Below are 25204 nucleotides of genomic sequence, written 5' to 3'. Positions count from 1 at the left end.
TTAGGATCAGGAAAGCTGACTTGTCGGGTCTGGACCCTCCATCAGAAACTGCAGCATCTGCAGTTCCCATTATCTCTGATACAATTTTAACCCCACTGCGAAGCCTCTTCTAAGGATGCCTCTCCAGCATGTGCAGTTCCAATTGTTTCATCAACAGTAGCAATCTCAGGATCGGTCCTAGTGCCAGATGCAGGTGAATACAGAAATAGAAGGATAAGGCAGATGAAAGCATGGCTCGAAAGAATGCACAGGAGGGAATATTGCTGATTTCTCCTTTTCTGGGACTGGCTCGTGGAGAGGTGGACTGTACAAGCTGGAAGGGTTGCGCCTGAGTTCCTTGTGGAGCGTTTTGCTAGTGCTGTTGGGCTGCTAGAAACAAACTTGGTGTGGGAACCAAGACAGGATAGTAGAGGAGAATACCAGGGTTATTAAATACTTAGAGATTCATTTGGCATGAGCATACAGAATAGCAAGTTAATAATCAAGACAAAAATAGAAATTGCTGGAAAAGTTCAGCAGGTCTGGCAGCGCTTGCAGAGAGAAATCAGAAATCCTCAGGAAGGGTTACTTGACCCAAAAAGTTAACACTGATTTCTCTCCACAGATGCTGCCAGACCTGCTGAGTTTTTCCAGAAATTTTTATTTTTGTCTCTGATTTACAGCATCTGCGGTACTTTCGGTTTTTGTTGTTATTAATTGACATCAGGGGAAGGAATTGGAGTCTAAGTCAGACTGTGCATGTATGTGAACGCAGAGAACATAGTTAGCAAGTTTAGGAAGTTACAGGCATAGATTGCCATGTGGAAATATGGTGTTATGGCTATAACAGAGACCTGGCTCAATAAAAGACAAGGCTAAGTGTTCAACTAGGTAAGCACAAGGTGTTCAGAAAAGAAAGATAAGGGAGGAAAGTAGGGGTAGCAGTATTGGTTGAGGAGGTTTTTGCAGTGTTAGAGAAATAGGGCGTTTCAATGGCTTCAAGGATGAATTCAGTTTCACCAGAGCTGGAGGGCAAAAAAGGTAGATTTAGAACCTGATCAGGTGTAGCCTAGAGCTCTGTGGGAAGCTAGGGAAGTGATTGCTAGTGTCCTCGCTGAGATTTTTTAAAATCATCGATAGCCATAGGTAAGGTGCCGGAAGACCGGAGGTCAGCTAACACGGTGTCAATATTTAAGAAACGTGGTAAGGAAAACCCAGGGAACTATAGACCAGTGAGCCTGACAACAGTCGTGGGGAAGTTATTGGAGGGGATCGTGAGGGATAGGATTTACATGTATTTGGAAAGGCAAGGACTGATTAGGGATAGTCAACATGGCCTTGTGTGTGGAAAGTCTTGTGTCACTAACTTGATTGAGTTTTTTGAAGAAGTAACAAAGAGCATTGATGAGGGCAGAGTGTTGGAGGTAGTCTAAATAGACTTCAGTAAGGCGTTCAACAAGGCTCCTCATAGTAGATTGGTTAGCAAGGTTAGATCACATGCAATACAGGGAGAACTCACCATTTGGATACAGAACTGGCTCAAAGGTAGAAGACAGAGGCTGGTGTTGGAGAGTTGTTTTTCAGACCAGAGACCTGTGACAGGTGGTCTGCCACATGGATCAGTGCTAGGTCCACTGTTTTCACCAGTTATATAAATGATTTGGATGCGAATATAAGAGGTATGGTTAGTAAGTTTGCAGATAACACTAAAATTGAAGATGTGGTGGACAGCGAAAAAGGTTTCTTCAGAGTACAATGAGACCTTGATCAGTTGGGCCAATGGGTCAAGGAGTGACAGATGGAGTTTAATAGACAGGGTAGTGAAGAAAGCATTTGATACGCTTGCTTTGATGGGTTCGTGCATTGATTACAGGAGTTGGGAGGTCATATTGTGGCTGTACAGGACGTTGGTTAGGCCACTTTTGGAACAGTGTGTGCAATTCTGGTCTTCCTAGGAAGGATGTTGTGGAACTTGAAAGGGATCAGAAAAGAATTTACAAGGTTGTTGCCAGAGTTGCAGGATTTGAGCTATTGGGGGAGGCTGAATGTTTTGGGGCTATTTTCCCCGAAGTGTCAGAGGCTGAAGAGTGTCTTTATAGAATTTTATAAAATCATGAGGGGCATGGAAAGGGTGAATGACCAAGACCTTTCCCTGAAGTGTGGGACTCCAAAATTAGAAGGCATAGCTTTTAAGGTGAGAGGGGTAAGATTTAAAAGGGGCTTAAGGGACAGGTTTTTCAGGGAGAGGGCCATCGTGTATGGAATGAGCTGCCAAAAGAAATTGGTGGAGGCTGGTGCAACCAAAGGGCATCTGGTTGGGTATAGGAATAGGAAGGGTTTAGAGGGATATGGGCCAAATGCTGGCAAATGGGACTAGATTAGTTTAGGATATCTGGTTGGCATGTTCTAACTGGGCCGAAGGGCCTGTTTCCATGCTGTACAGCTCTATGACTCTATAATTGCACTGTCCAAAGTAGTCTACAGAGCACAACTAGTGGGAACGATGTAGAGAAACAAATTTGTTAGAGAGGGGACTGGGATACTTGCAGTGTAAGGGCAGCAAGGGGTGAGCTTCCCTGGATTGCATTTAGGAGAGTTTATTACATAAGTATGTGCTGGGTCCAACAAGAAAGGATGTACTGCTTGATCTAGTTGTTTCAAATGAAGTAAGCCAAGTGGATCAAGTTTCAGCAAGTATGTTGAGGAGAGAGTGACCATCATATTGTGAAGCTAGGGGTGATAGGGAGAATGACAATGGGCTACCTTCAAAGAGGAGATCGTTCAGACAGAGTCAGGGAATATTCCCTCAAGTTGGAAAGATCGGGCAATCAAAACCTGGGTGAGAAAAGGAGGTAGAAGCTAAATAAAGAAGGAAAAGTGTGCTAATGGCAGGTGTCAGGTAAACAACACAACTGAGAACTGAAAGGAATTCAGAAGGCTCAGAGGAGACGTGAAAAGGCAAATAATAGAAGCGACATGGAATTATGAGAGGAGAACTGGCCACAATGATAACAAGGTGTCCTAGATTCCTCTAAAGGCACATAAATAATAATAAAAAAAGAGGAGCGGTGATTAGAGACCAAAATAAAAGGGATTTACACATGTTGGCAGAAAGCATGGCTGAGCTGTTATGTTATCCAGACCAAGGGGGAACTGTCACTAGAGGGTTCAAAGTCAATAGGAGGCAATGTTGGATGTACTTATGGCACTCAAAGTTGCTAAGGCACTCAGATCAGATGAAATTCAGCCACGTATCTTGAAGGAAGTGAAAGCTGAAATTGCAGAGACACTGACCAGAGTCATTTGGTCTTCCTGAGACTCAAGGGAGATGACAGAAGACTAAAGAATTGCAAAGTTTACAGACTTGTTCAAGAAAGGTTGTAAGAATAAGGTCAGCAATTACAGGTCGAGAAGACTAACTTTAGCCCAGAAACAATTATTTGGGATTGATTTAAAAATCATGTGGGAAAAGATCAGCTGATTAGGAAGAGTCAGTGTGAATTTCTGAAGAGGAAATTAGGTTTAACTGACGCTGGAGTATTTTGAAATTGGAACAGGAAGACTCAATGAGGGTGAAGCCGGCTGTTGGTTTGTTCGCCGAGCTTGGCAAATGAATTGCAAACGTTTTGTCTCCAATCGAGACGACATCATCAGTGCGTAGACTGGAGACAAAACGTTTGCAATTCATTTGCCAAGCTCGGCGAACAAACCAACAGCCAACCAATTTACCCGAGCTACCAATATTTCGCAACATCTCTAAGAGGGTAGAGATGTTGATGTGGTATACGTGGATTTCCAGGTGTTTGTGAAGAAGGTTATAAGTTCCGGTATAAAAGCAACAGTAGCAACACTGATACAAAATTGGCTGAGTTAAAAAAACAGAGATGGTCAACGTAACAAAGTGTGACACTGGATGAACACAGCAGAGATGGTCAACGTATATATTTTAGGCTGGAAGAAGTTCTAAAATAGAATTCATCAGAGGTCAGTATTGGGACTCTGGCTTTTCCAGATGTATAGTAATTTTGTAGATCTTAGAGTGCAGGAGACAGTTTCAAAGTCTGCAGATGACATGAAACTTGGAAGAATTATAAACTGTGAGGATGGCAATGTGGAACTCCAAAAAGATATTGACAAGTTGGTGGAGTGGGCAGACAGGTGACAGATGAGGTTCAATTCTGACAAGTGTGAGATGATGCATTTTAGTCAGAAGAACATTGAAAGACAATATAAATTGAGGCATAATTCTAAAAAGGGTGCTGCAGGACATATTAGCACAGGTCATTGTAGATAGCAGGAAGTGTGGAGAGAGCATTAAATGAAGAATACCATATCTTCGACTTTATTAAGAGGGGCATAGATCACAAGAGCAAGTTGGTGCTGTTCAACTTATATAAGGCACTTGTTAGCAAGTACTCAGAACAGTTCTGAGCTCTACACATCAGGAAGGATGTGACAGCATTGGAGAGAGTGCAGGAGCAGATTACAAGAATGTTTCCAAGGAGGGGAATCTTCAGTTTCAAGGATAGATTGGAGACATTGGGACTGTTCTCCTCGGAGAAATGAAGGTCGATGGATCTGATATAGGTTTTCAAAATCATGACTGAGCCGGACAGAGTAGATACCGAGAACATGTTCCCATTCATCAAAGGAACAAGAACGAGAGGGCAGATATTTAAAATAACTTACAATAGAAGCAAATGAAATGTTAAAATCCTTTCTCCTACAGCAAATAGTTCTGGTATGGAATCTAGTTCCTGGCGGAGGCAGGCTCAACTGAGACATTCAAGTGGGTAATGGATGATTATTTGGATAGAAATAACATTCAATGGTATGGGGATAAAGGAGACTGGACTGAATGCACTGTAACACTTCCGTGATTCTATAAAAGCCATATGAAGGTACATAGGTGGAACGTGTGGCATTTCAGTGCAACAAATGTTTCATTTATAAATATATGTGCGCTTTTCATCATCAGCTGTGTAAGCAACTGTTGTTTTACCTACAGCATCAGGAATGAAGCTCCAAGGATAGCTATCGTTAGCATATCATGATGTTCTAGCCATGTCTGAATGACAGCTGTCCTGTCCATAGTGCCTATATTAACATGAAATTCTGCCATGATTGAATGAGGCAGCATAGAAAGCTGTGAAGGCATCCGTCCATTTCTAAACTAAATTTCCATTAAACAGCCTAAGCTGCAGAGAGGGATTGCACAGAAGGGTTCTCCAGGGAATGCTGACCTTAGCAACTTCAAAACATTTGCAGTCTATGAAAGATGGTTTCACACAACTCAGTTTTCAAGAGCTTCAAAATCTCCCCTCCCCCCACCGCATCCCAAAACCAGCCCAGCTCGTCCCCAACTCCCAAACCTGTTCGTCCTCTCATCCATCCCGTCCTCCCACCTCAAGCTGCACCTCCCCTCCCTACCTCCCCACCTACACTCACTTCTACAGTCTCCATCCCTGCCCCTTTAACTTTTCTGTCTCCTCTCCACCTATCTTCTCCTCTATACATCTTCGATCCACCTCCCCCTCTCTCCCTACTTATTTCAGAACCCTCTCCCCCTCCCCTTTTTCGGATGAAAGGTCTAGGCCCGAAACGTCAGCTTTTGTGCTCCTGAGATGCTGCTTGGCCTGCTGTGTTCATCCAGCTCCACACTTTGTTATCTCAGTTCCATTGAACAAGTTTTGCAAAGAAGTCCTTCCTGTGTTGCTTCAGGAGATCTGCTGCGCAATAGGATGCTGAAAATACTATTCCATCATATTCTTACCCAGCACAATGTTGTGGATCTTCATCATCCAGAGCTGCAGTTATGTCCTCAGGTTGTCTGGAGTAAAAAAATCAAAGATTAAGCAGCATCCAAAATCTGAACAACTAATGCTCAGGCTCCTCAGACACTACCTTCCAAATCCATAATCACTATCATCTGGAAATACCAAGCAGCAGATCCATGGGAACACATCACCTGCTAGTTTCCCTTCAAGCCACTCATTGTAATGACCTGGAAATATCTTGCTGTTCCTTCACCTGTCACTGGGCTAAAATCCTGGAATTCTCTCCCTAATGGTATTGTGGGCATACTTACAGTGCATGGGCTGCAGTGAATTAAGAACGCAGCTCAACCACCACCTTCTCAAGGGCAACTCAGTGACTGCGAAGCTGTTGGACAGAACTCTTAGTGATATGATTTACACATACTTGGAAAAGAATGGCCTATTTAGGGGCAGAAAGCACGCCTCAGTGCAGAGCAGGTCATGTCTTAGTAATTTGATTGAATTTAAATGAGGAGGCAACAAAGGCGATCGCTGAGAGTACAGCAGTGAATGCTGTTTACATGGATTTTTGGTCCCTCATGGTCGGCTCATCCAGAATATTAAGATGCTTGGGATACAAGGTGACATGGCCACTTGGATTCAGAATAGGCTTGCCCATAGAAGGTAGAGGGGCAGCAGTGGGTGTTTTTTCAGGCTTGGGGCCATTGACTAGTGGCATTCCACAGATATCACAGCGGGACCTCTGCTGTTTGTGATGTTACATAAATGACCTAGATGAAAATGTAAATGGGTGGGTTAGTAAGTTTGCAGATGATACAATGATCAATGGAATTCTGGACAGTACAGAAGGTTGTCAAAGGGTACAACAGGGTATAGCTCAGTTGTAGATATGAGTGGAGAAATGGCAGATGGAGTTTAATCCAAGTAGGTGTGGGGTGAGGTGCTGTGCTTTGGGAGATCAAATGTTAAAGAAAAGTATACGTTAATGGAAGGGCTCTGAACAGCATTGATGTACAGAAGGATCTTGGGGTTCAAGTCCATAGCTCCCTGATTGCGGCCCCAGAAGTAGTTCGGATGGTAAAGAAGGCATATGGCATGCTTGCCTTTATTGAGCACAAATGAGTACAAGATTCAGGATGTCATGTTGAGCTTTATAAGGCTTTGGTTAGGGCACACAGAGTATTGCACACAATCTGGGCACTTTATTACAGGAAGGATGTGGAGGCTTTGGAGAAGGTGCAGAAGGCGTTGACCAGGATATTGCTTGGATTAGAGGGTATGAGCTGTAAGGAGAGGCTAAAACAACTTGGGTTGTTTTCTCTTCAGTGGCCAAAGCTGAGGGGAGACTTGACAGAAATCTATAAACTTATGAGATGCATGGATAGGGTTGACAGTCAGAAAGTTTTTCCCAGAGCAGAAATGTCCAAAACTAAGGACATGCATTTAAAGTGACAGGGGAAAGTTTAAAGGAGATGTTAGGGGCAAGATTTTTACAGACAGTATAGGAGTCTGGATTGCACTGCCAGGGGTGATGGTGGAGGCAGATGCGATAAGGACATTTATGGGACTTTTAGATAAGCCCATGGTTAGGTAAGGAATGGAGAGATATGGGCCAAGGGCAGGCAGAAAGGATTAGTTTCATGTGGCATCATGTTTGGCGCAGTATGATGACCCAAACGGCCTGTTTCTTTGCTGTACTGCTCTATGTTCTAACAAGGGACTGACTAGGGAAGAAGGGTCACTGGGCCTGAAATGTTGACTCTCCCTTCTCTCCACAGTTGCTGCCAGACCTGCAGAGTTTCTGCAGCAATTTCTGTGTTTGTTTGGGATTTCCAGCATCCATAGTTCTATGTGTTTTTTGGCCAGGCCGGCAACACTCACATCGCACGAATGAATAAATAAAATTCATGAGGGAACCTATGTTCGGACGCTCTGCTGTAGGATACGACTCCACATCAATTGGAGGCTGACACCAGCCCCGGGTTCCCAGACACGTTTCTTTCATCCATTTATGTGGCTGCCCTTAGTGCAGTGGCCAAAGTGATGACCATGGCTTTGATGCCTGGGTACATTGCGACAGTTCCACTGTGAGAAATATCAGTAACAAAGCAGCTTTCAATATTGGGACCATTCAGCAGTTGCAGCAAACACAAATAACAAAGCACATGGACACCAGTGGGAACCCTCTACATGGACATTGCACATCATGGGGCGGCACGGTGGCTCTGTGGTTAGCACTGCTGCCTCACAGCGCCAGGGACCTGGGTTCAATTCCACCCTTGGGTGACTGTCCATGTGAAGTTTGCACATTCTCCCCGTGTTTGTGTGGCTTTCCTCCGGGTGCTCCGGTTTCCTCCCACAGTCCAAAGATGTGCAGGCTAGTTGGATTGGCCGTGCTAAATTGCCTGAAGTGCTCAGGAATGTGTAGATTAGGTGGGTTATAGTGGGGTGGATCTGGGTGGGATGCTTTGAGGTTCGGTGTGGAGTGGTTGGGCCACAGGGCCTGTTTCCACACTTTAGGGATTCTATGATGATCACCTCCCTAATTCAGATGCCCTTTGTCAGACATACAATTGGAAAGAGTGTGTGTGTGGCAGCAATAATGAGAAGCTCTGCCCCTGCTGCAAACCCCACAGCAATCAAGGAAAGGAACATATGAATAGAGGTGTGGACATTTTATTGATCAAGATGTGATTATGAGCAGCTTCTGGATCTTGGCAGACTATGGGACCTCAGAATATGATTATCACTCTGTGAATCGAGGTGAATCTTTGCAACCAACATGATAGTACTTAGGCCCTAACAGGGTGACTGGACAGCTAGATGGAGATAAGATACCAATAGCACAGATCCAATTCCCACATCAGTTGAGGTTACCATGAAGGTCCTGCCTTTGCCTTCTCTCCCCACATCTGAGGTGTGGGGATCCTCAGATTAGACTCACAACCAGTTGTCTCTCTCTGTCTCTCAAATGTGAGAGCAATCCTGCAGACTTATTTGTGCTTCACAGCCTTTAATCAGATTAATTGGTAATGTTGAACAATTGTTTGTGGGCAGGTCTTTTAGTCAACACTACAGGTCAATACATGAGGCAAACGTACAGCATTCTATGATACCAGATGTGTCTTACTCGTACTATGAGCGCCTCTTCAATGTTGTGTCACAGCACACAAAGGTTGAGGGCCCTCCATCAGGTGAAGAAAACCACTTACTCTGCTCACTCCACGGGTGTTGGCAGCCATTTTCCATTTCAGTTACACACTCGTCATTTAGATGTGGACGGGAATCAATGCAAGTGGGTGTTTCACGGAGTGAGTCACAGGCCTAGCCTCTCAGTCAAGGTGAGCCCTCCCCAGGCTTCGATGTTGCATTCTGTCTTGCCTTTCCCGTCAACACTGGCAACTTTGATCTTCCTCACACTTTTGTCCAACTTGTTTGTTTCACTGCTCACCTCACTCCTGTGGCCCTTCAGCCCCAGGCTTATAGTTTTGTCAAATGTCATTGAAGGCAGGGTTGTGGTGAGTGTCGGTGGCCCCTCCTCCTGCAGTACCCCTTGCTCAGTACGTTCTATGACCTTCCATCTTTTATGTTGAGATTCCCCCCTTTCACAATTGTTATCCCCTCTGTATGCCGCCTCCAATACCACTACTGGTTTTTCCCACATCCCTGCAACATCAGTGACCCCTGATACTCCCCTTGATTTTCAGTGATTAGACCCTCTGAACTGACCATTGTCTGAATGGTGTGAAAAGATAGTCTGACTGATAAGTGACCGGGACCCCCTGACTGCTCTGAACGCACCTCTCTGACTGACTTACCACTAATCACCAGACTGGTTGAACTGGGCCTGCAGGGCTGACCATGAGGCCCACTTCCCGCACTGCTATGATAATGGACGTTGGGCCCTGGATGCAGCCAGCAGCACACTGACTGGGTCCAAGCCCTTGGACGATGCCATTGACTTACTGCGCTGGTACTCTCTTACTGAAGACAGTCCCCATTGATTTGACTGAGGACTACTCCCCTTAGACTTTGAGACAAGGCCATTTGGTTGAAATACATGCAGGATGTTTGCCGTGTAAGCTGTTGCATATGGTGTAGGGGTACAATCAACATTGAACATGGATCAATGCCGACAACCATGATGATCTGGCTGGCTTTGTGCCTGTGCTAACCGGCAAGGTAGGACACACATGCTGTGAGCATTTACATTCTGAATGAGGGAATAAAATGCCAATCAGCAAGGCAACACAAGGTTATGAGTAGCCAAGTTGGCACACGGGCAATAAGGGAGCGAGCGAGGAGCCTTGAGATGCACCCAGTGGGAAGTCTGGCTGTGCAGGGAGAGTAGATATGGGCAGAAGTGCTGGGGGAATCTGCCCAAGCTGGAAGCAGCAAGCAATCAGGTACCTGCTCTGGCTTTCATGTCAGGATCTGTCAGCATCTAGTTTCTCTCGGGCATTTGGGAGAGTACAAAAACTGAGGCAAGATTATAGAATCATAGAGCCCTGCTATATGACTCCACGATTCTATGACTTTGAGAATCTAATTTGTGCCGATCTCGCCCTATTTTCCCACATTGTTCAGGGGCTGGTAAGATTCTATCCTAAGTTGTGCAGTTATAGTTTCAAATTAAAAAAGGGGCGGCACGGTGGCACAGAGGTTAGCACTGCAGCCTCACAGCACCAGGGACCGGGTTAGGTTCCAGCCTCGGGCGACTGTCTGTGTGGAGTTCGCACATTCTCCCCGTGAATGCGTGGGTTTCGTCCAGGTGCTCCGGTTTCCTCCCACAGTCAAAAGATGTGCAGGCGAGGTGGATCAGCCATGCTAAATTGCCTGTAGTGTTCAGGGGTGTGTGGGTGATAGGGGAATGAATCTGGGTGGGATGCTACAAGGGGCGGTGTGGACTTGTTGGGCCGAAGGGCCTGTTTCCACACTGTAGGGAATCTAATTTATACGCACAATTGTACGTAGCACTGACTCATAACATCTCTAACAGTCAAACGGTCTTCAGGTTTTGATAAAATTGGGTTTCAAAAGCATCTAAACAGGCAATTGGGCCCACCTATGTTGCTCTTTGAGGTCTTGAGAGTAAGAGAATCATGTGCTTCGGCAGCAGAAACTTTGAGGCAACTTCAGAAATAAAGGTGATTGGGGAAAAACATGTTTGCTTAAGTGCTCCATCGTGAATCTTCTTGAGATAAACGATTACAATGCTGATAAGACTAAATTTTTAACTTGAATAAGTAATGAGTGAAGGAAGGAAACACTTGGGGCGGGGTAAACTTGATATTTTAATGCGCTACTGTGGATATGCCAGTGGATAGCCATACACTCAGAGATCGCTTTAATTAAACAGCAGGGGTCCCAGTATTTCAGTGCACAGAATGCTGTGGAGTCAGCCATTGTGTGAAACAAGAAACCTTGTCCACAAAGCCACTGAATGGCTGAATCAGACCTTAAAATGCACACGCAATCCTCGCCATCTGAAAGTCTGCGGTTTGGTCACAGATATAAACTCCCTTGATGCATCAAAAAGATAGTCGAGACTGTTTTTTTTTTGCGTGCCATTGTGTAGGTTGAAAGGGTTATATTTTTTGTTTTGGAGACTTTTTGAACATAAATTAAGTGGGACAAGAGGTGATAACAATCAAAATACCAGAGAAACCTACTGGTAGTGAAGTTGTTGACAGCCGGCAGAGGGAAGGGCATTTACAACGATTCAGATCAAGGACGGATATGGAAGGAAGAGAGAAAGAGGAGTAAAGAGGAGGAGGAGCAGCTGACGGCTTTGTATTTGAAGTGGTAATTGTAGAACAGATGTTATTAATTTAAGCAAGAAAGTAAATGAGGCCTTTTGATGGTAGGGGCATGATGCGGGTAAGTGATGGGCATCAAGATGGTAGGTGTTGATTTGGTGCATTGGCCATCCATAAAGGGATCAAAGACAGGAATTACGGAGTTCAGACATTTGATACACTGAGAAAGCAACATGTGGAATTAGGAAGCCAGGGGTATGGGGGAAGCTCACTTTTTTTTAATAAAAAGAGAAAACATGCAGGTTCCACAAACATAGACACTGCAACGTGTTTATAACAAGATTAGAACAGTCTGAGGTGAAGGGTGGTTCAGGCTTTAAATTACAGACTGAAAGGGGAGGTGGTAGTTGCGAATAATGAAGAGGAGAATGATTTGGACTTCTTGTGCAACTTCCCATGCTTTCTTACAAGGAACTTAAGAGAATTTTCTTCAATGTCTTACATTCCAGGGTGTTTGTTGAGGGATCAGTAATGGTTGAGACACTGAGGAAACGGTGCTCATCTGCAGAGTATCTTTTACATCCCCAGGAGAGTTAATTACTAACGAGGACTTGGGTGAATAGCTGAATACATAATACACCAACAGCTCCCCTCAGCACCACACCAGAGAGTCGGACTAGAAGAACTGGAACACCAGATAGTCTGAACTGGAGTCACGAGGTTTGCTTTTTTTTCCCAGAATGGGATCAATTCGACATTCAACACAATTACAACATCATGGGGATTTCTTTGCACCATTTAGTCCCTGGCCCATTTATTTAGTCACAGAACATAAAACATAGAACATTACAGCACAGTACAGGCCCTTCGGCCCTCGATGTTGTGCCGACCTGTCATACCGATCTCAAGCCCATCTAACCTACACTATTCCACGTACGTCCAGATGCTTATCCAATGACGACTTAAATGTACTTAAAGTTGATGAATCTACTACCGTTGCAGGCAAAGTGTTCCATTCCCTTACTACTCTCTGAGTAAAGAAACTACCTCTGACATCTGTCCTACATCTTTCACCCCTCAATTTAAAGCTATGCCCCCGCGTGCTCGCTGTCACCATCCTCCCCATCCACCCTATCTAACCCTCTGATTATTTTATATGTTTCAATTAAGTCACCTCTCAACCTTCTCTCTAATGAAAACACCTCAAGTCCCTCAGCCTTTCCTCGTAAGACCTTCCCTCCATACCAGGCAACATCCTAGTAAATCTCCTCTGCACCCTTTCCAAAGCTTCCACATCCTTCTTATAATGCGGTGACCAGAACTGTACACAATACTCCAGGTGCAGCCGCACCAGAGTTTTGTACAGCTTCACCATAACTTCTTGGTTTCGGAACTCGATCCCTCAATTAATGAAAGCTAACACAATGTATGCCTTCTTAACAGCCCTGTCAACCTGGGTGGCTACTTTCAAGGATCTGTGTACATGGGCACCAAGATCTCTCTGCTCATCTACACTACAAAGAATCTTACCATTAGCCCAGTACTTTGCCTTCTGGTTACTCCTACCAAAGTGCATCACCTCACACTTGTCTGCATTAAACTCCATTTGCTACCTCTCAGCCCAGCTCTGCAGCTTATCTATGTCTCTCTGCAACCTACAGCATCCTTCATCACTATCCACAACTCCACCGACCTTAGTGTCGTCTGCAAATTTACTAACCCATCCTTCTACGCCCTCATCCAGGTCATTTATAAAAATGACAAACAGCAGTGGACCCAACACCGACCCTTGCGGTACACCACTAGTAACTGGTCTCCAGGATGAACATTTCCTATCAACTACCACCCTCTGTCTTCTTTCAGCAAGCCAATTTCCGATCCAAACTGCTATATCTCTCACAATTCCATTCCTCCGCATTTTGTACAATAGCCTATTGTGGGGAACCTTATCGAACACCTTGCTGAAATCCATATACACCACATCAACTGGTTTACTCTCATCTACCTGTTTGGTCACCTTCTCAAAGAACTCAATAAGGTTTTCTGGTTGCAGCGGCAGCGTGAGCGGGAGTTTGGAGCAGGAGCCTGTCGGGAAGCCGGTGAGTCACGGTTTTTGAATCTATAAAAAGCTTACCTCGTGAATAGGTGGAGGGATGCTGAGCAGGAGCAGACACGGGACTGGTGAATGAGTGAGGTAATATTTGTGTGTAGTTGCGTTACCCGAAACACTACCCGAGCAGTGTCTCCCACCCATCCTCCTCCTCCTCTAACCAAAAAAACAGGTTCTGAGTGCCTGATTGGTAAGGTAAAAAGTTTATTGTTTATTCTTTATTTTTTAAGAGTCTTGGGAATTTAGAATAATGGGAACGGAAGTCAGGGCTGTTGAATGTTCCTCCTGCAGAATGTGGGAGGTAAGGGTCACCACTAGTGTCCCTGCTGGCTACATCTGCGGGAAGTGCACCCAACTCCAGCTCCTTGAAAACCGCGTTAGGGAACTGGAGCTGGAGCTGGATGAACTTCGGGTCATTCAGGAGGCAGAGGGGGTTATTGAGAGGAGTTACAGGAAGGTAGTCACTCCTCAAGTACAGGAAAAAGGCAGATGGGTTACGGTCAGGGGACAGAAAAGGAACCGGCAGGCAGTGCAGGGATCCCCTGTGGCCATTCCCCTCAACAATAAGTGTACCGTTTTGGGTACTGTTGGAGGGGATGGCTTACCAGGGGAAAGCAGTGGGGCACAGGTCTCTGGCACAGAGTCTGTCCCTGCTGCTCAGAAGGGAAGGGGGAAGAGGAGCACAGCAGTAGTCATTGGGGACTCCATAGTTAGGGGAACAGATAGGAGGATCCGTGGGGACGAGAGACATTCTCGGTTGGTGTGTTGCCTCCCAGGTGCCAGGGTGCGTGATGTCTCTGATCATGTTTTTGGGATCCTTAAGGGGGAGGGGGAGCAGCCCCAAGTCGTGATCCACATTGGCACCAACGACATACGTAGGAAGAGAGATGGGGATTTAAGGTAGAAATTCAGGGAGCTAGGATGGAAGCTGAGAGCTAGGACGAACAGAGTTGTTGTCTCTGGTTTGTTGCCCGTGCCATGTGCTCGTGAGGCGAGGAATAGGGAGAGAGAGGAGTTGAACACGTGGCTAAAGGGATGGTGCAGGAGGGTGGGTTTTGGATTTTTGGATAATTGGAGCTCTTTCTGGGGTAGAGAGGACCTCTATAAGCAAGATGGTCTTCACCTGAACCAGAGGGGTACCAATATCCTGGGGGGGGGGAAATTTGCTAAGGCTATTCGGGTGGGTTTAAACTAATTCAGCAGGGGGTTGGGCACCAAAATTGTAGTTCGACTATAGAAAAGGTTGAGAGTAGGGTGGTCCAAAATAAAGTTTCAGGGACGCCAGATGGCACCGGCAAGCAAGAGATTGGTTTGAAGTGTGTCTACTTCAATGCCAGGAGCGTCCGGAATAAGGTGGGTGAACTTGCAACATGGGTTGGTACCTGGGACTTCGATGTTGTGGCCATTTCGGAGACATGGATAGAGCAGGGACAGGAATGGTTGTTGCAGGTTCCGGGATTTAGATGTTTCAGTAAGAACAGAGAAGACGGCAAAAGGCGGGGAGGTGTGGCATTGTTAAGCTGTCAAGGACAGTATTACATTTGCAGAAAGGATGTTTGGGGACTCGTTAACTGAGGTAATATGGGCTGAGGTTAGAAACAGGAAAGGAGAGGTCACCCTGTTGGGAGTTTTCTATAGGCCTCCGAATAGTTCCAGAGATGTAGAGGAGGGGATAGCAAAGATGATTCTCGATAGGAGTGAGAGAGACAGGGTAGTTGTCATGGGGGACTTCAACTTTCCAAATATTGACTGGGAACACTATAGTTCGAGTGCTATAGATGGGTCAGTTTTTGTCCAGTGTGTGCAGGAGGGCTTCCTGACACAGTATGTAGATAGGCCAACAAGGGGCGAAGCCACATTAGATTTGGCACTGGGTAATGAGCCTGGCCTGGTGTTAGATTTGGAAGTAGGTGAGCACTTTGGTGATAGAGATCACAATTCTGTTATGTTTACTTTAGTGATGGAAAGGGATAGGTGTATACCACTGGGCAAGAGTTATAGCTGGGGGAAAGGCAATTATGCTGCGATTAGGCAAGATTTAGGGAGCATAGGATGGGGAAGGAAACTGCAGGGAGCTTAGAAATGTGGAGCTTATTCAAGGAAAAGCTCCTGTGTGTCCTAGATAAGTATGTACCTGTCAGGCAGGGAGGAAGCTGTAGAGTGCGGGAGCCGTGGTTTACGAAGGAGGCAGAATCTCTGGTCAAGAGGAAGAAGAAGGCTTATGTTAGGATGAGATGTGAAGGCTCAGTTAGGGCATTTGAGGGCTACGAGGTAGCCAGGAAAGACCTAAAGAGAGAGCTCAGACGAGCCAGGAGGAGACATGAGAAGTTGTTGGCGGATAGGATCAGGGTAAACCCTAAGGCTTTCTATAGGCATTTAAGGAATAAAAGAATGACGAAAGTAAGATTAGGGGCAATCAAGGATAGTAGTGGTAAGTTGTGTGTGGAGTCAGATGAGATAGGGGAAGCGCTAAATGAATATTTTCCAACAGCATTCACTCTAGAAAATGACAATGTTGTCGAGGATAATACTGAGATACAGGATACTAGACTAGGTGGGATTGAGGTTCACAAGGAAGAGGTATTAGAAATCCTACAGAGGGTGAAGATAGATAAGTCCCCTGGGCCGGATGGGATTTATCCTCGGATCCTCTAGGAAGCCAGGGAGGAGATTGCCGTGCCTTTGGCATTGATCTTTAACTCGTCATTGTCTCCAGGAATAGTGCCAGATGACTGGAGGATAGCAAATGTAGTTCCCCTGTTCAAGAAGGGGAGCAGAGACAACCCTGGTAATTATAGACCAGTGAGCCTTACCTCAGTTGTTGGTAAAGTGTTGGAAAAGGTTATAAGGGATAGGATTTATAAACATCTAGAAAAGAATAAATTGATTAGGGATAGTCAGCACGGTTTTGTGAAGGGAAGGTCGTGTCTCACAAACCTTATTGAGTTCTTTGAGAAGGTGACCAAACAGGTAGATGAGAGTAAACCGGTTGATGTGGTGTATATGGATTTCAGCAAGGCGTTGGATAAGGTACCCCACAGTAGGCTATTGTACAAAAGGCGGAGGAATGGAAGTGTGGGAGATATAGCAGTTTAGATCGGAAATTGGCTTGCTGAAAGAAGACAGAGGGTAATAGTTGATGGGAAATGTTCATCCTGGAGACCAGTTACTAGTGGTGTACTGCAAGGGTCGGTGTTGGGTCCACTGCTGTTTGTCATTTTTATAAATGACCTGGATGAGGGCGTAGAAGGATGGGTTAGTAAATTTGCAGACAACACTAAGGTCGGTGGAGTTGTGGATAGTGACGAAGGATGCTGTAGGTTGCAGAGAGACATAAATAAGCTGCAGAGCTGGGCTGAGAGGTGGCAAATGGAGTTTAATGCAGACAAGTGTGATGTAATGCACTTTGGTAGGAGTAACCAGAAGGCAAAGTACAGGGCTAATGGTAAGATTCTTAGCAGTGTAGATGAGCAGAGAGATCTTGGTGCCCATGTACACAGATCCTTGAAAGTTGCCACCCAGGTTGACAGGGCTGTTAAGAAGGCATACAGTGTTTTAGCTTTTATTAATAGAGGGATCGAGTTCCGGAACCAAGAGGTTATGGTGAAGCTGTACAAAACTCTGGTGCGGCCGCACTTGGCGTATTGTGTACAGTTCTGGTCACCGCATTATAAGAAGGATGTGGAAGCTTTGGAAAGCGTGCAGAGGAGATTTACTAGGATATTGCCTGGTATGGAGGGAAGGTCTTACGAGGAAAGGCTGAGGGACTTGAGGCTGTTTTCATTAGAGAGAAGAAGGTTGAGAGGTGACTTAATTGAAACATATAAAATAATCAGAGGGTTAGATAGCGTGGATAGGGAGAGCCTTTTTCCAAGGATGGTGACGGCGAGCACGAGGGGGCATAGCTTTAAATTGAGGGGTGAAAGATATAGGACAGATGTCAGAGGTAGTTTCTTTACTCAGAGAGTAGTAAGGGAATGGAACGCTTTGCCTGCAACGGTAGTAGATTCGCCAACTTTAGGTACATTTAAGTCGTCATTGGATAAGCATTAGGACGTACATGGAACAGTGTAGGTTAGATAGGCTTGAGTTCGGTATGACAGGTCGGCACAACATGAAGGGCCGAAGGGCCTGTACTGTGCTGTAATGTTCTATGTTCTATGTTTGTGAGGCTTGATCGTCCCTTCACAAAACCGTGCTGACTATCCCTAATCAATTTATTCTTTTCCAGATGATTATAAATCCTATCCCTTATAGCCTTTTCCAACACTTTACCAATAACTGAGGTAAGGCTCACTGGTCTATAATTACCAGGGTTGTCTCTGCTCCCCTTCTTGAACAGGGGAACCACATTTGCTATCCTCCAGTCATCTGGCACTATTCCTGGAGACAATGACGAGTTAAAGATCAATGCCAAAGGCTCGGCAATCTCCTCCCTGGCTTCCCAGAGGATCCTAGGATAAATCCCATCTGGCCCAGGGGACTTATCTATCTTCATCCTCTGTAGGATTTCTAATACCTCTTCCTTGTGAACCTCAATCCCACCTAGTCTAGTAGCCTGTATCTCAGTATTCTCCTCGACAACATTGTCGTTTTCTAGAGTGAATACTGTTGAAAAATATTCATTTAGCGCTTCCCCTATCTCCTCTGACTCCACACACAACTTACCACTACTATCCTTGATTGCCCCTAATCTTACTTTCGTCATTCTTTTATTCCTTAAATACCTATAATAAACCTTAGGGTTTACCCTGATCCTATCCACCAACAACATCTCATGTCTCCTCCTGGCTCTTCTGAGCTCTCTCTTTATGTCTTTCCTGGCTACCTCATAGCCCTCAAATGCCCTAACTGAGCCTTCACATCTCATCCTAACATAAGCCTTCTTCTTCCTCTTGACCAGAGATTCCACCTCTTTCGTAAACCACGGCTCCCGCGCTCTACAGCTTCCTCCCTGCCTGACAGGTACATACTTATCTAGGACACACAGGAGCTTTTCCTTGAATAAGCTCCACATTTCTAATGTGCCCATCCCCTGCAGTTTCCTTCCCCATCCTATACTCCCTAAGTCTTGCCTCATCTCATCGTAATTGCCTTTCCCCCAGCTATAGCTCTTGCCCAGTGGTATACACCTATCCCTTTCCATCACTAAAGTAAACATAACAGAATTGTGATCGCTATCACCAAAGTGCTCACCTACTTCCAAATCTAACACCTGGCCGGGCTCATTACCCAATACCAAATCTAATGTGGCTTCGCCCCTTGTTGGCCTGTCTACATACTGTGTCAGGAAGCCCTCCTGCACACACTGGACAAAAACTGACCTATCTATAGTACTCGAACTATAGTGTTCCCAGTTAATATTTGGAAAATAGTCATAGATTTTCTGGCAATTCAGCCAATTAGAACCACAGCTAATATGTGCCATTTGGGATGACTGTACAGCAGCTTGACATTGGCAGTAGGTTACTGATTCTCATTGCTAGATCCTTTCCTTCCGTCCAAATGAGATGGCAGATAGCTAACGGCGACTAGTCTGTTGCTCAATGGGAAAGCTTAATGCGTGTAAATGACATGATTAATATATATCACTGTGGGTTGTTCTTTCAGTGTTTGTCCTTATGACCAAACTTTTGTAGCCACTGATCACATACTAGCCCACTGATAATGTTGCATTTTCTAGTGGAGTTGACTAACATCTCTTAAATGTGAGTATCAGTAGTCACTGCATTCATTTCATGCTTGCAAGCATCTTCAATGTAGGATATAGGTAAAGGTTCTGGAAAGGTCCCATCAGATTGGAAAAGAATGAATCTAATTCCTCCATTTAGGGAAAGGAATGAAGCAGGAAAACTACTAACCAATTGACCTACTGTCAGTTAAAGAGAAAATTCTGGAATCTGTTATTGAGACGGCTACAGCTGGGCACATAGAAAATCATAGTTATGTAAGACAGAATGAACAATCGTTTTGTGACAAAGAAATAATGTTTACCTAATGCATTACAGTTCTCTGAAGAAGTAACACACAACAGAGATCAGTGGGAATAGAAAAGTGCTATACTTTTTAAATGGAGAAAGATTTCAAATCTGGTGGCACAGACAGATCTGGGTGCTCAAGTGCATGAGTCACACAATGTTAGTATGCATGCACAGCAAATGATTTGGAAGGCAAATGGCGTGTTGGTGTCTACTGCAAGGTGAATGAAATATAAAATTAACGAAGTTTTGCTGCAGTTATGGAGGATGTTATTTAAGACCACTTTGGGAGGACCGTGCACAGTTTTGGTCCTGTTACTTGGGAAAGCATTTGAAGCTATTCAGTGAAAGCTCACTTGACTGATTTGGAGGGTGAGGAGCTTATAGTTTGAGGACAGATTGGGTGGGTATCCACTGGAATTTAGAAGAATGACAGTTTGTCTCCCTGAAACATGCAAGTCCCTGAAGAGAAATGACAGAATAGATGCTGATGGTTCCTCTTACAGGAGAAATAGGGAACGCAGTTTCAAAATAAGAAGTTTCCCATTCAAGTGGGTATTGAGAAGTCCTTTTTGCTTTTTGAAAGTCATTGGCCTTTTAAATTCTGTTCCTCAGAGCATAGAGTTATTGAATATTTTTGAGGGTAAGCAAAACATACAACCAAATTAATATAAGGATATAGGGTTAGAAAAGTATTGTTGGAGCCAAGATCAGATCAGTCATGATCTTGACAATTGCAGCACAGGTTCAAGGAGTAGAGTGTAACACTCCTGCCCCTAAACCTAATGTTCATCTGCTGAGCTTTGAGATCCCATTGGTCATCTGGCCCTGGCTACATTGTCATAGAGACATTCTTTGCGCAAACATGCCTGAGCTGGTCTGAATGCCCCTGTTTGACGACTGCCAGCAAAGTTGGGGTAAATGTGCCTTTTGAGAGGTGTGCTTCTGCATTTACTAGACTGATTCCTGGGATGGCAGGATTGATGTATAATGAGAAGCTTAATGGGTTAGTTCTACATTCACTGAAGTTTAGAAGAACGAGATGGGCTTTCATAGAAACCTATAAAATTCTAACAGGATTTAACAGGGTAAACACAGGAAAGATGTTCCCAGTGACTGGGGAGTTCAGAACAAGGTGTTACAGACTAAGGATATGGGGTAGGCTATTTAGGACTGACGTGAAAAGAACCAGAAATGAATGTAAAACACCTCAACAGACTGGATCATATAAATACTAAGCGGAATAGAACTACATCGCTTTATCAGAGGCCACACTGATGATGTTACCTAGCATGGCACTGTAATGTCTGAACTGTAACCAGCTAGGTCAACGAGCTAAAGGAGGCAATGGCTTAGCGATACTATCGCTGGACTATAAATCCCAAAGATCTGGCTAACATTCTGGGGACCCAGGTTGAAATCCCATCACAGCAGATGGTGGAATTTGAATTTAATAAAATATCTAGAATTAAGGATCTAATGATGACCCTGAATCTATTGCTGATTGTGAGGAAAAATCGACCTGGTTCACTAATGTCCATTAGGGAATGAAAGCGCCATCCTTACCTGGTCTGGCATACATGTGACTCCAGACCCACAGCAATGTGGTTGACTCTCCTGCCCCCTGGGCAGTTAGGGATGGACAATAAATGCTGCCTAGCCAGTAATATTTCATCCTGTTAATGATTTTTTTAAAAAGTCAACAACCTCACTCAGATGAGGGAAAAATTTCTTCTGTGGAACTCTCTGTCATAGAAAGTGGTTGAGGCCGAAGCATTGAATGTCAAAGCATTGGGTAAAGCCCTTAGGGTGAAAGAGATGGAAGATTATATACAGGTAAGAGGTTGGATGGTCAGCCCTGATTGCATTAAGTTGGCAGAGCAGGCTCGAATTGGCCTACTCCTGATGCCACTTTCAATCTGAGATGTCCAAAATGAGTCATGGTGGGGCAGAGGAGGTGAAAATCCTTGCTTGGCAGTGGTTGTTTCAACAACGAGATGTTGGGGGAAAACCAGCACCTTGGCACTGACCATCACACATACACACACGCACACACACTGAAAAACACACGAACACATACTCTCTTGCACACATGCACACACACTTACACTTTTGCACACACACACAGACACACACACTATCGCACACACGCACACTTACACTCTTACACATACAAACAAACACATACACAAGCACACACTCACGCATACAAACACACATATACACACCCTTACACACACACTCACACTCTCTTGCACACACACTTAAACTCTTACACACACACCTACACATATACACATACTCTTACACAGACACACTGTCTTACAGACACTCACACACATCCGCACACTTACACACACAAATACACATGCGCACACTCTTACATACACACACACTCACACACTTTTATACACACACTCACTCGCACACACACACACATGAGCACACTCTTACATACACAGACACACACACCCTTACACACACTTTTACAAACACACACACACACTCACAGACACAAAGACTGAGTCAAGCTTGGTGTTGGCCCAGGAGTAGACCAAAGGTGGCAGCTTCCTGATACAGGTTGCCTGGATCCAAGGGTTGGCTAATCTCTTCCACTGGGGAACTGAGGTCTCCATCATCACCATGGGAGTAATGTACAGCAGCATCCATCCATAGAGGAGCCACCTACCTGACACCATTTGTCTGGAAGAGAGAGACACAGAGAGAGAGAGAGAGAGAGGGAGGGAGATGGGGAGGGAGAGAGAGGGAGAGGGAGAGGGAGAGAGAGGGAGGGGGATGGGGAGGGAGAGAGAGGGAGAAGGAGGGGGAGGGAGGGAGAGAGGGAGGGAGATGGGGAGGGAGAGAGAGGGAGAGGGAGAGAGAGGGAGGGAGAGAGGGAGGGAGATGGGGAGGGAGAGAGAGGGAGGGAGAGAGGGAGGGAGATGGGGAGGGAGGGAGAGAGAGAGAGAGAGGAAGAGAGAGAGAGGCAGAGAGGGATGGAGATGGAGATGGGGAGGGGGAGAGAGAGGGAGAGGGAGAGAGAGAGAAGGACGGAGAAAGAGACAGAGAGATACAGAGGTGCTGGAAGGGTTTGCTGCCACGCTGACCTCTCACCCCTGCGTCGTCCGGCAACGGTTACCATGGGAGCGACGCTGAGGCGAGGCGGGTTGCCCCTGGCAACCGGGGCCCGGCGAGAGCGCGCGGGGACACGGGACAGTGACCCACCCCCGCCCCCCCCCCCACACAGACAGACAGACAGACAGACACACATTCCCCCCACCCCCGGGAGCCATGCAGGCCGAGTACCTGCACCAATTCCTCGACCACGTGGCCGGTAACGGCCTGGTGCTGAGCCCCGAGAAGAGGGCCACGCTGCAGGTCTCCCTGGAGATCGTCAAGAGGAACTACAAGTTCAGCCGGGTCTACTTCTGGGGCAAGATCATGGGCCTGACCGCCGACTACTTCGTCGTGCAGGGGGTGCAGGCGGACGAGCTGAGGGACAGGAAGAGCCTGTACAGGTAGCTATCCGGGCCGGGGGAGGGGGAGGTGGTCGGTGGTCGGTGGTGCGGGGACATGAGGGATCGGGGGAGATGGAGGGTGCGGGAGGTGGGCATTGGGGATGGGGGGGCGCGTGGGATGTTGGAGGATGGGGAGGTGGGCATTGGGGATGGGGGGTGGACATTGGGGATTGGGGCTGTGGGACATTGGGGGATGGGGGTGGACATTGGAGATGGAAGGGTTTGGGGGATGGGGAGGTGGGCATTGGGGATGGAAGGGTTTGGGAGGTTTGGGGGATGGGGGGTGTGGGATGTTGGGGGATGGGGAGGTGGACATTGGGGATGGGGGGTGGACATTGGGGATTGGGGCTGTGGGACATTGGGGGATGGGGGTGGACATTGGAGATGGAAGGGTTTGGGGGATGGGGAGTTGGACATTGGGGATTGGGGGTGTGGGACATTGGGAGAATGGGGGAGGTGGACATTAGGGATGGGGGTGGACATTGGGGATTGGGGGTGTGGGACGTTGGGGGATGGGGGGGTGAACATTGGGGATGGATGGGTGGGGGAGATGGGGGATGGGGGTGGACATTGGGGATGGAGGGTGGGGGACTTTTGGGGAATTGGGGAGGTCGACATTGGGGATGGAAGTGTTAGGGAGGTTTGGGAGATGGGGAGGTGGACGTTGGAGATGGAAGGGTTTGGGGGATGGGGAGGTGGACATTGGGGATTGGGGGTGTGGGACATTGGGAGAATGGGAGAGGTGGACATTAGGGATGGGGGTGGACATTGGGGATTGGGGGTGTGGGACATTGGGGGATGGGGGGTGAACATTGGGGATGGATGGGTGGGGGACGTTGGGGGAATGGAGGAGGTCGACATTGGGGATGGAAGTGTTAGGGAGGTTTGGGAGATGGGGAGGTGGACGTTGGGGATGGAAATGTTTGGGGGATGGGGAGGTGGACATTGGGGATTGGGGGTTTAGGACGTTGAGGGATGGGGGGTGGACATTGGGGATGGAACGGTGGGGGACGTTGGGGAATGGGGGGTGGACATTGCGGATGGAGGGTAGCGGACGTAGGGGGGATGGGTGAAGTGGACATTAGGGATGGGGATGGACATTGGGGATGGGCTGTGGGGGAGGAAGGGGGAATGGGGTGTCTGGATATTGGGAATGGGGGGTGGACATTGGGGACGGGGGGGATGGGGGAAGTGGACATTGGGGATGAAGTTGGTGGGTGAGATAGCGGGGATGGGGAGGTGGACATTGGGGATGACTTCGGCGGTGGAGGTAGGGGGCATGGGGGAGGTGGGGAAATGGGAGGGATGAGGGAAGTGGGGGGGTTGGAGGAGGTGGACATTGGGGTTGGGGGTGGACATTGGGGATGGGGGATTGAGAGAGGTAGCGGGGATAGGGGAGGTGGTCATTGGGGAGACAGGGGTTAGGGAGGTAGGGGGATGGGGAAGGTGGACATTGGGGATGGAAGGGTTTGGAAGGTAGGGGGATGGGGGAGGTGGACATTGGGGATGGATGGGTGGGGGAGGTGGGGAGATGGCGAAGGTGGACATTGGGGATGGGGGGGTTGGTGGAGGTAGAGAGGTTTGGGGAACTGTACATTGGGGATAGGGGGTATGGGGGAGGTGGACAATGGGGATGGGGTGGATATTGGGCATGGGGTGTTGGGGGGGTGGATATTGGGGATGTGGGGTGGACATTAGGGATGGGGTGTAGGGGAAGTAGGGGGAATGGTGTGGACATTGGGGCTGGGGCTGGGGCTGGGGCTGTGGGGGAGGTAGGGGATGTGGGGGAGGTGGACATTGGGGATGGGGGGAGATGGGCATTGGTGATGGGGGCATGGGGGAGGTGGGTGGGTGGGGTCGGTAGAGGGGATGGAGGTAGTGGAGGTAGGGGGTTGGGGTGGTGGATTTTGGGAATGAGGGGTTGGGGGAAGTAGGGGGATGGGGAGGTGGACATTGGGGATGGGGGAGATGGACACTGGGGATGGGGTGGTGGGGGACATAGGGGGATGGGGTGCGGACATTTGGTATGGGGGTTGGGGAGATAGGAGGAATGGGGGAGGTGGACATTAGGGATTGGGGGTTG

General features: G+C 46.9%; 1 protein-coding gene across 2 annotated transcripts in view; it reads left to right on the top strand.

Moving 5' to 3' along the window:
- The first annotated feature begins 22841 nt into the window (after positions 1–22841).
- The window catches only part of rsph9 (radial spoke head component 9), a 55193-nt gene continuing 52830 nt past the window's right edge, over positions 22842–25204 (top strand). For both annotated transcript variants that reach the window (XR_009445653.1, XM_048531962.2), the window contains exon 1: positions 22842–23121. Coding sequence is in view for 1 of the 2 variants with exons in the window: in XM_048531962.2 (XP_048387919.1) it covers positions 22895–23121 (227 nt within the window). In the remaining variant the exon portion in view is untranslated. The remainder of the gene's footprint in view (positions 23122–25204) is intronic.

This window comes from Stegostoma tigrinum, chromosome 4 (assembly GCF_030684315.1).
Source record: "Stegostoma tigrinum isolate sSteTig4 chromosome 4, sSteTig4.hap1, whole genome shotgun sequence".
NCBI classification, from domain to species: Eukaryota; Metazoa; Chordata; class Chondrichthyes; order Orectolobiformes; family Stegostomatidae; genus Stegostoma; species Stegostoma tigrinum.
The sequence above is the reverse complement of the archived record's forward strand: the minus strand, read 5'-3'. Positions and strand labels throughout refer to the sequence as shown.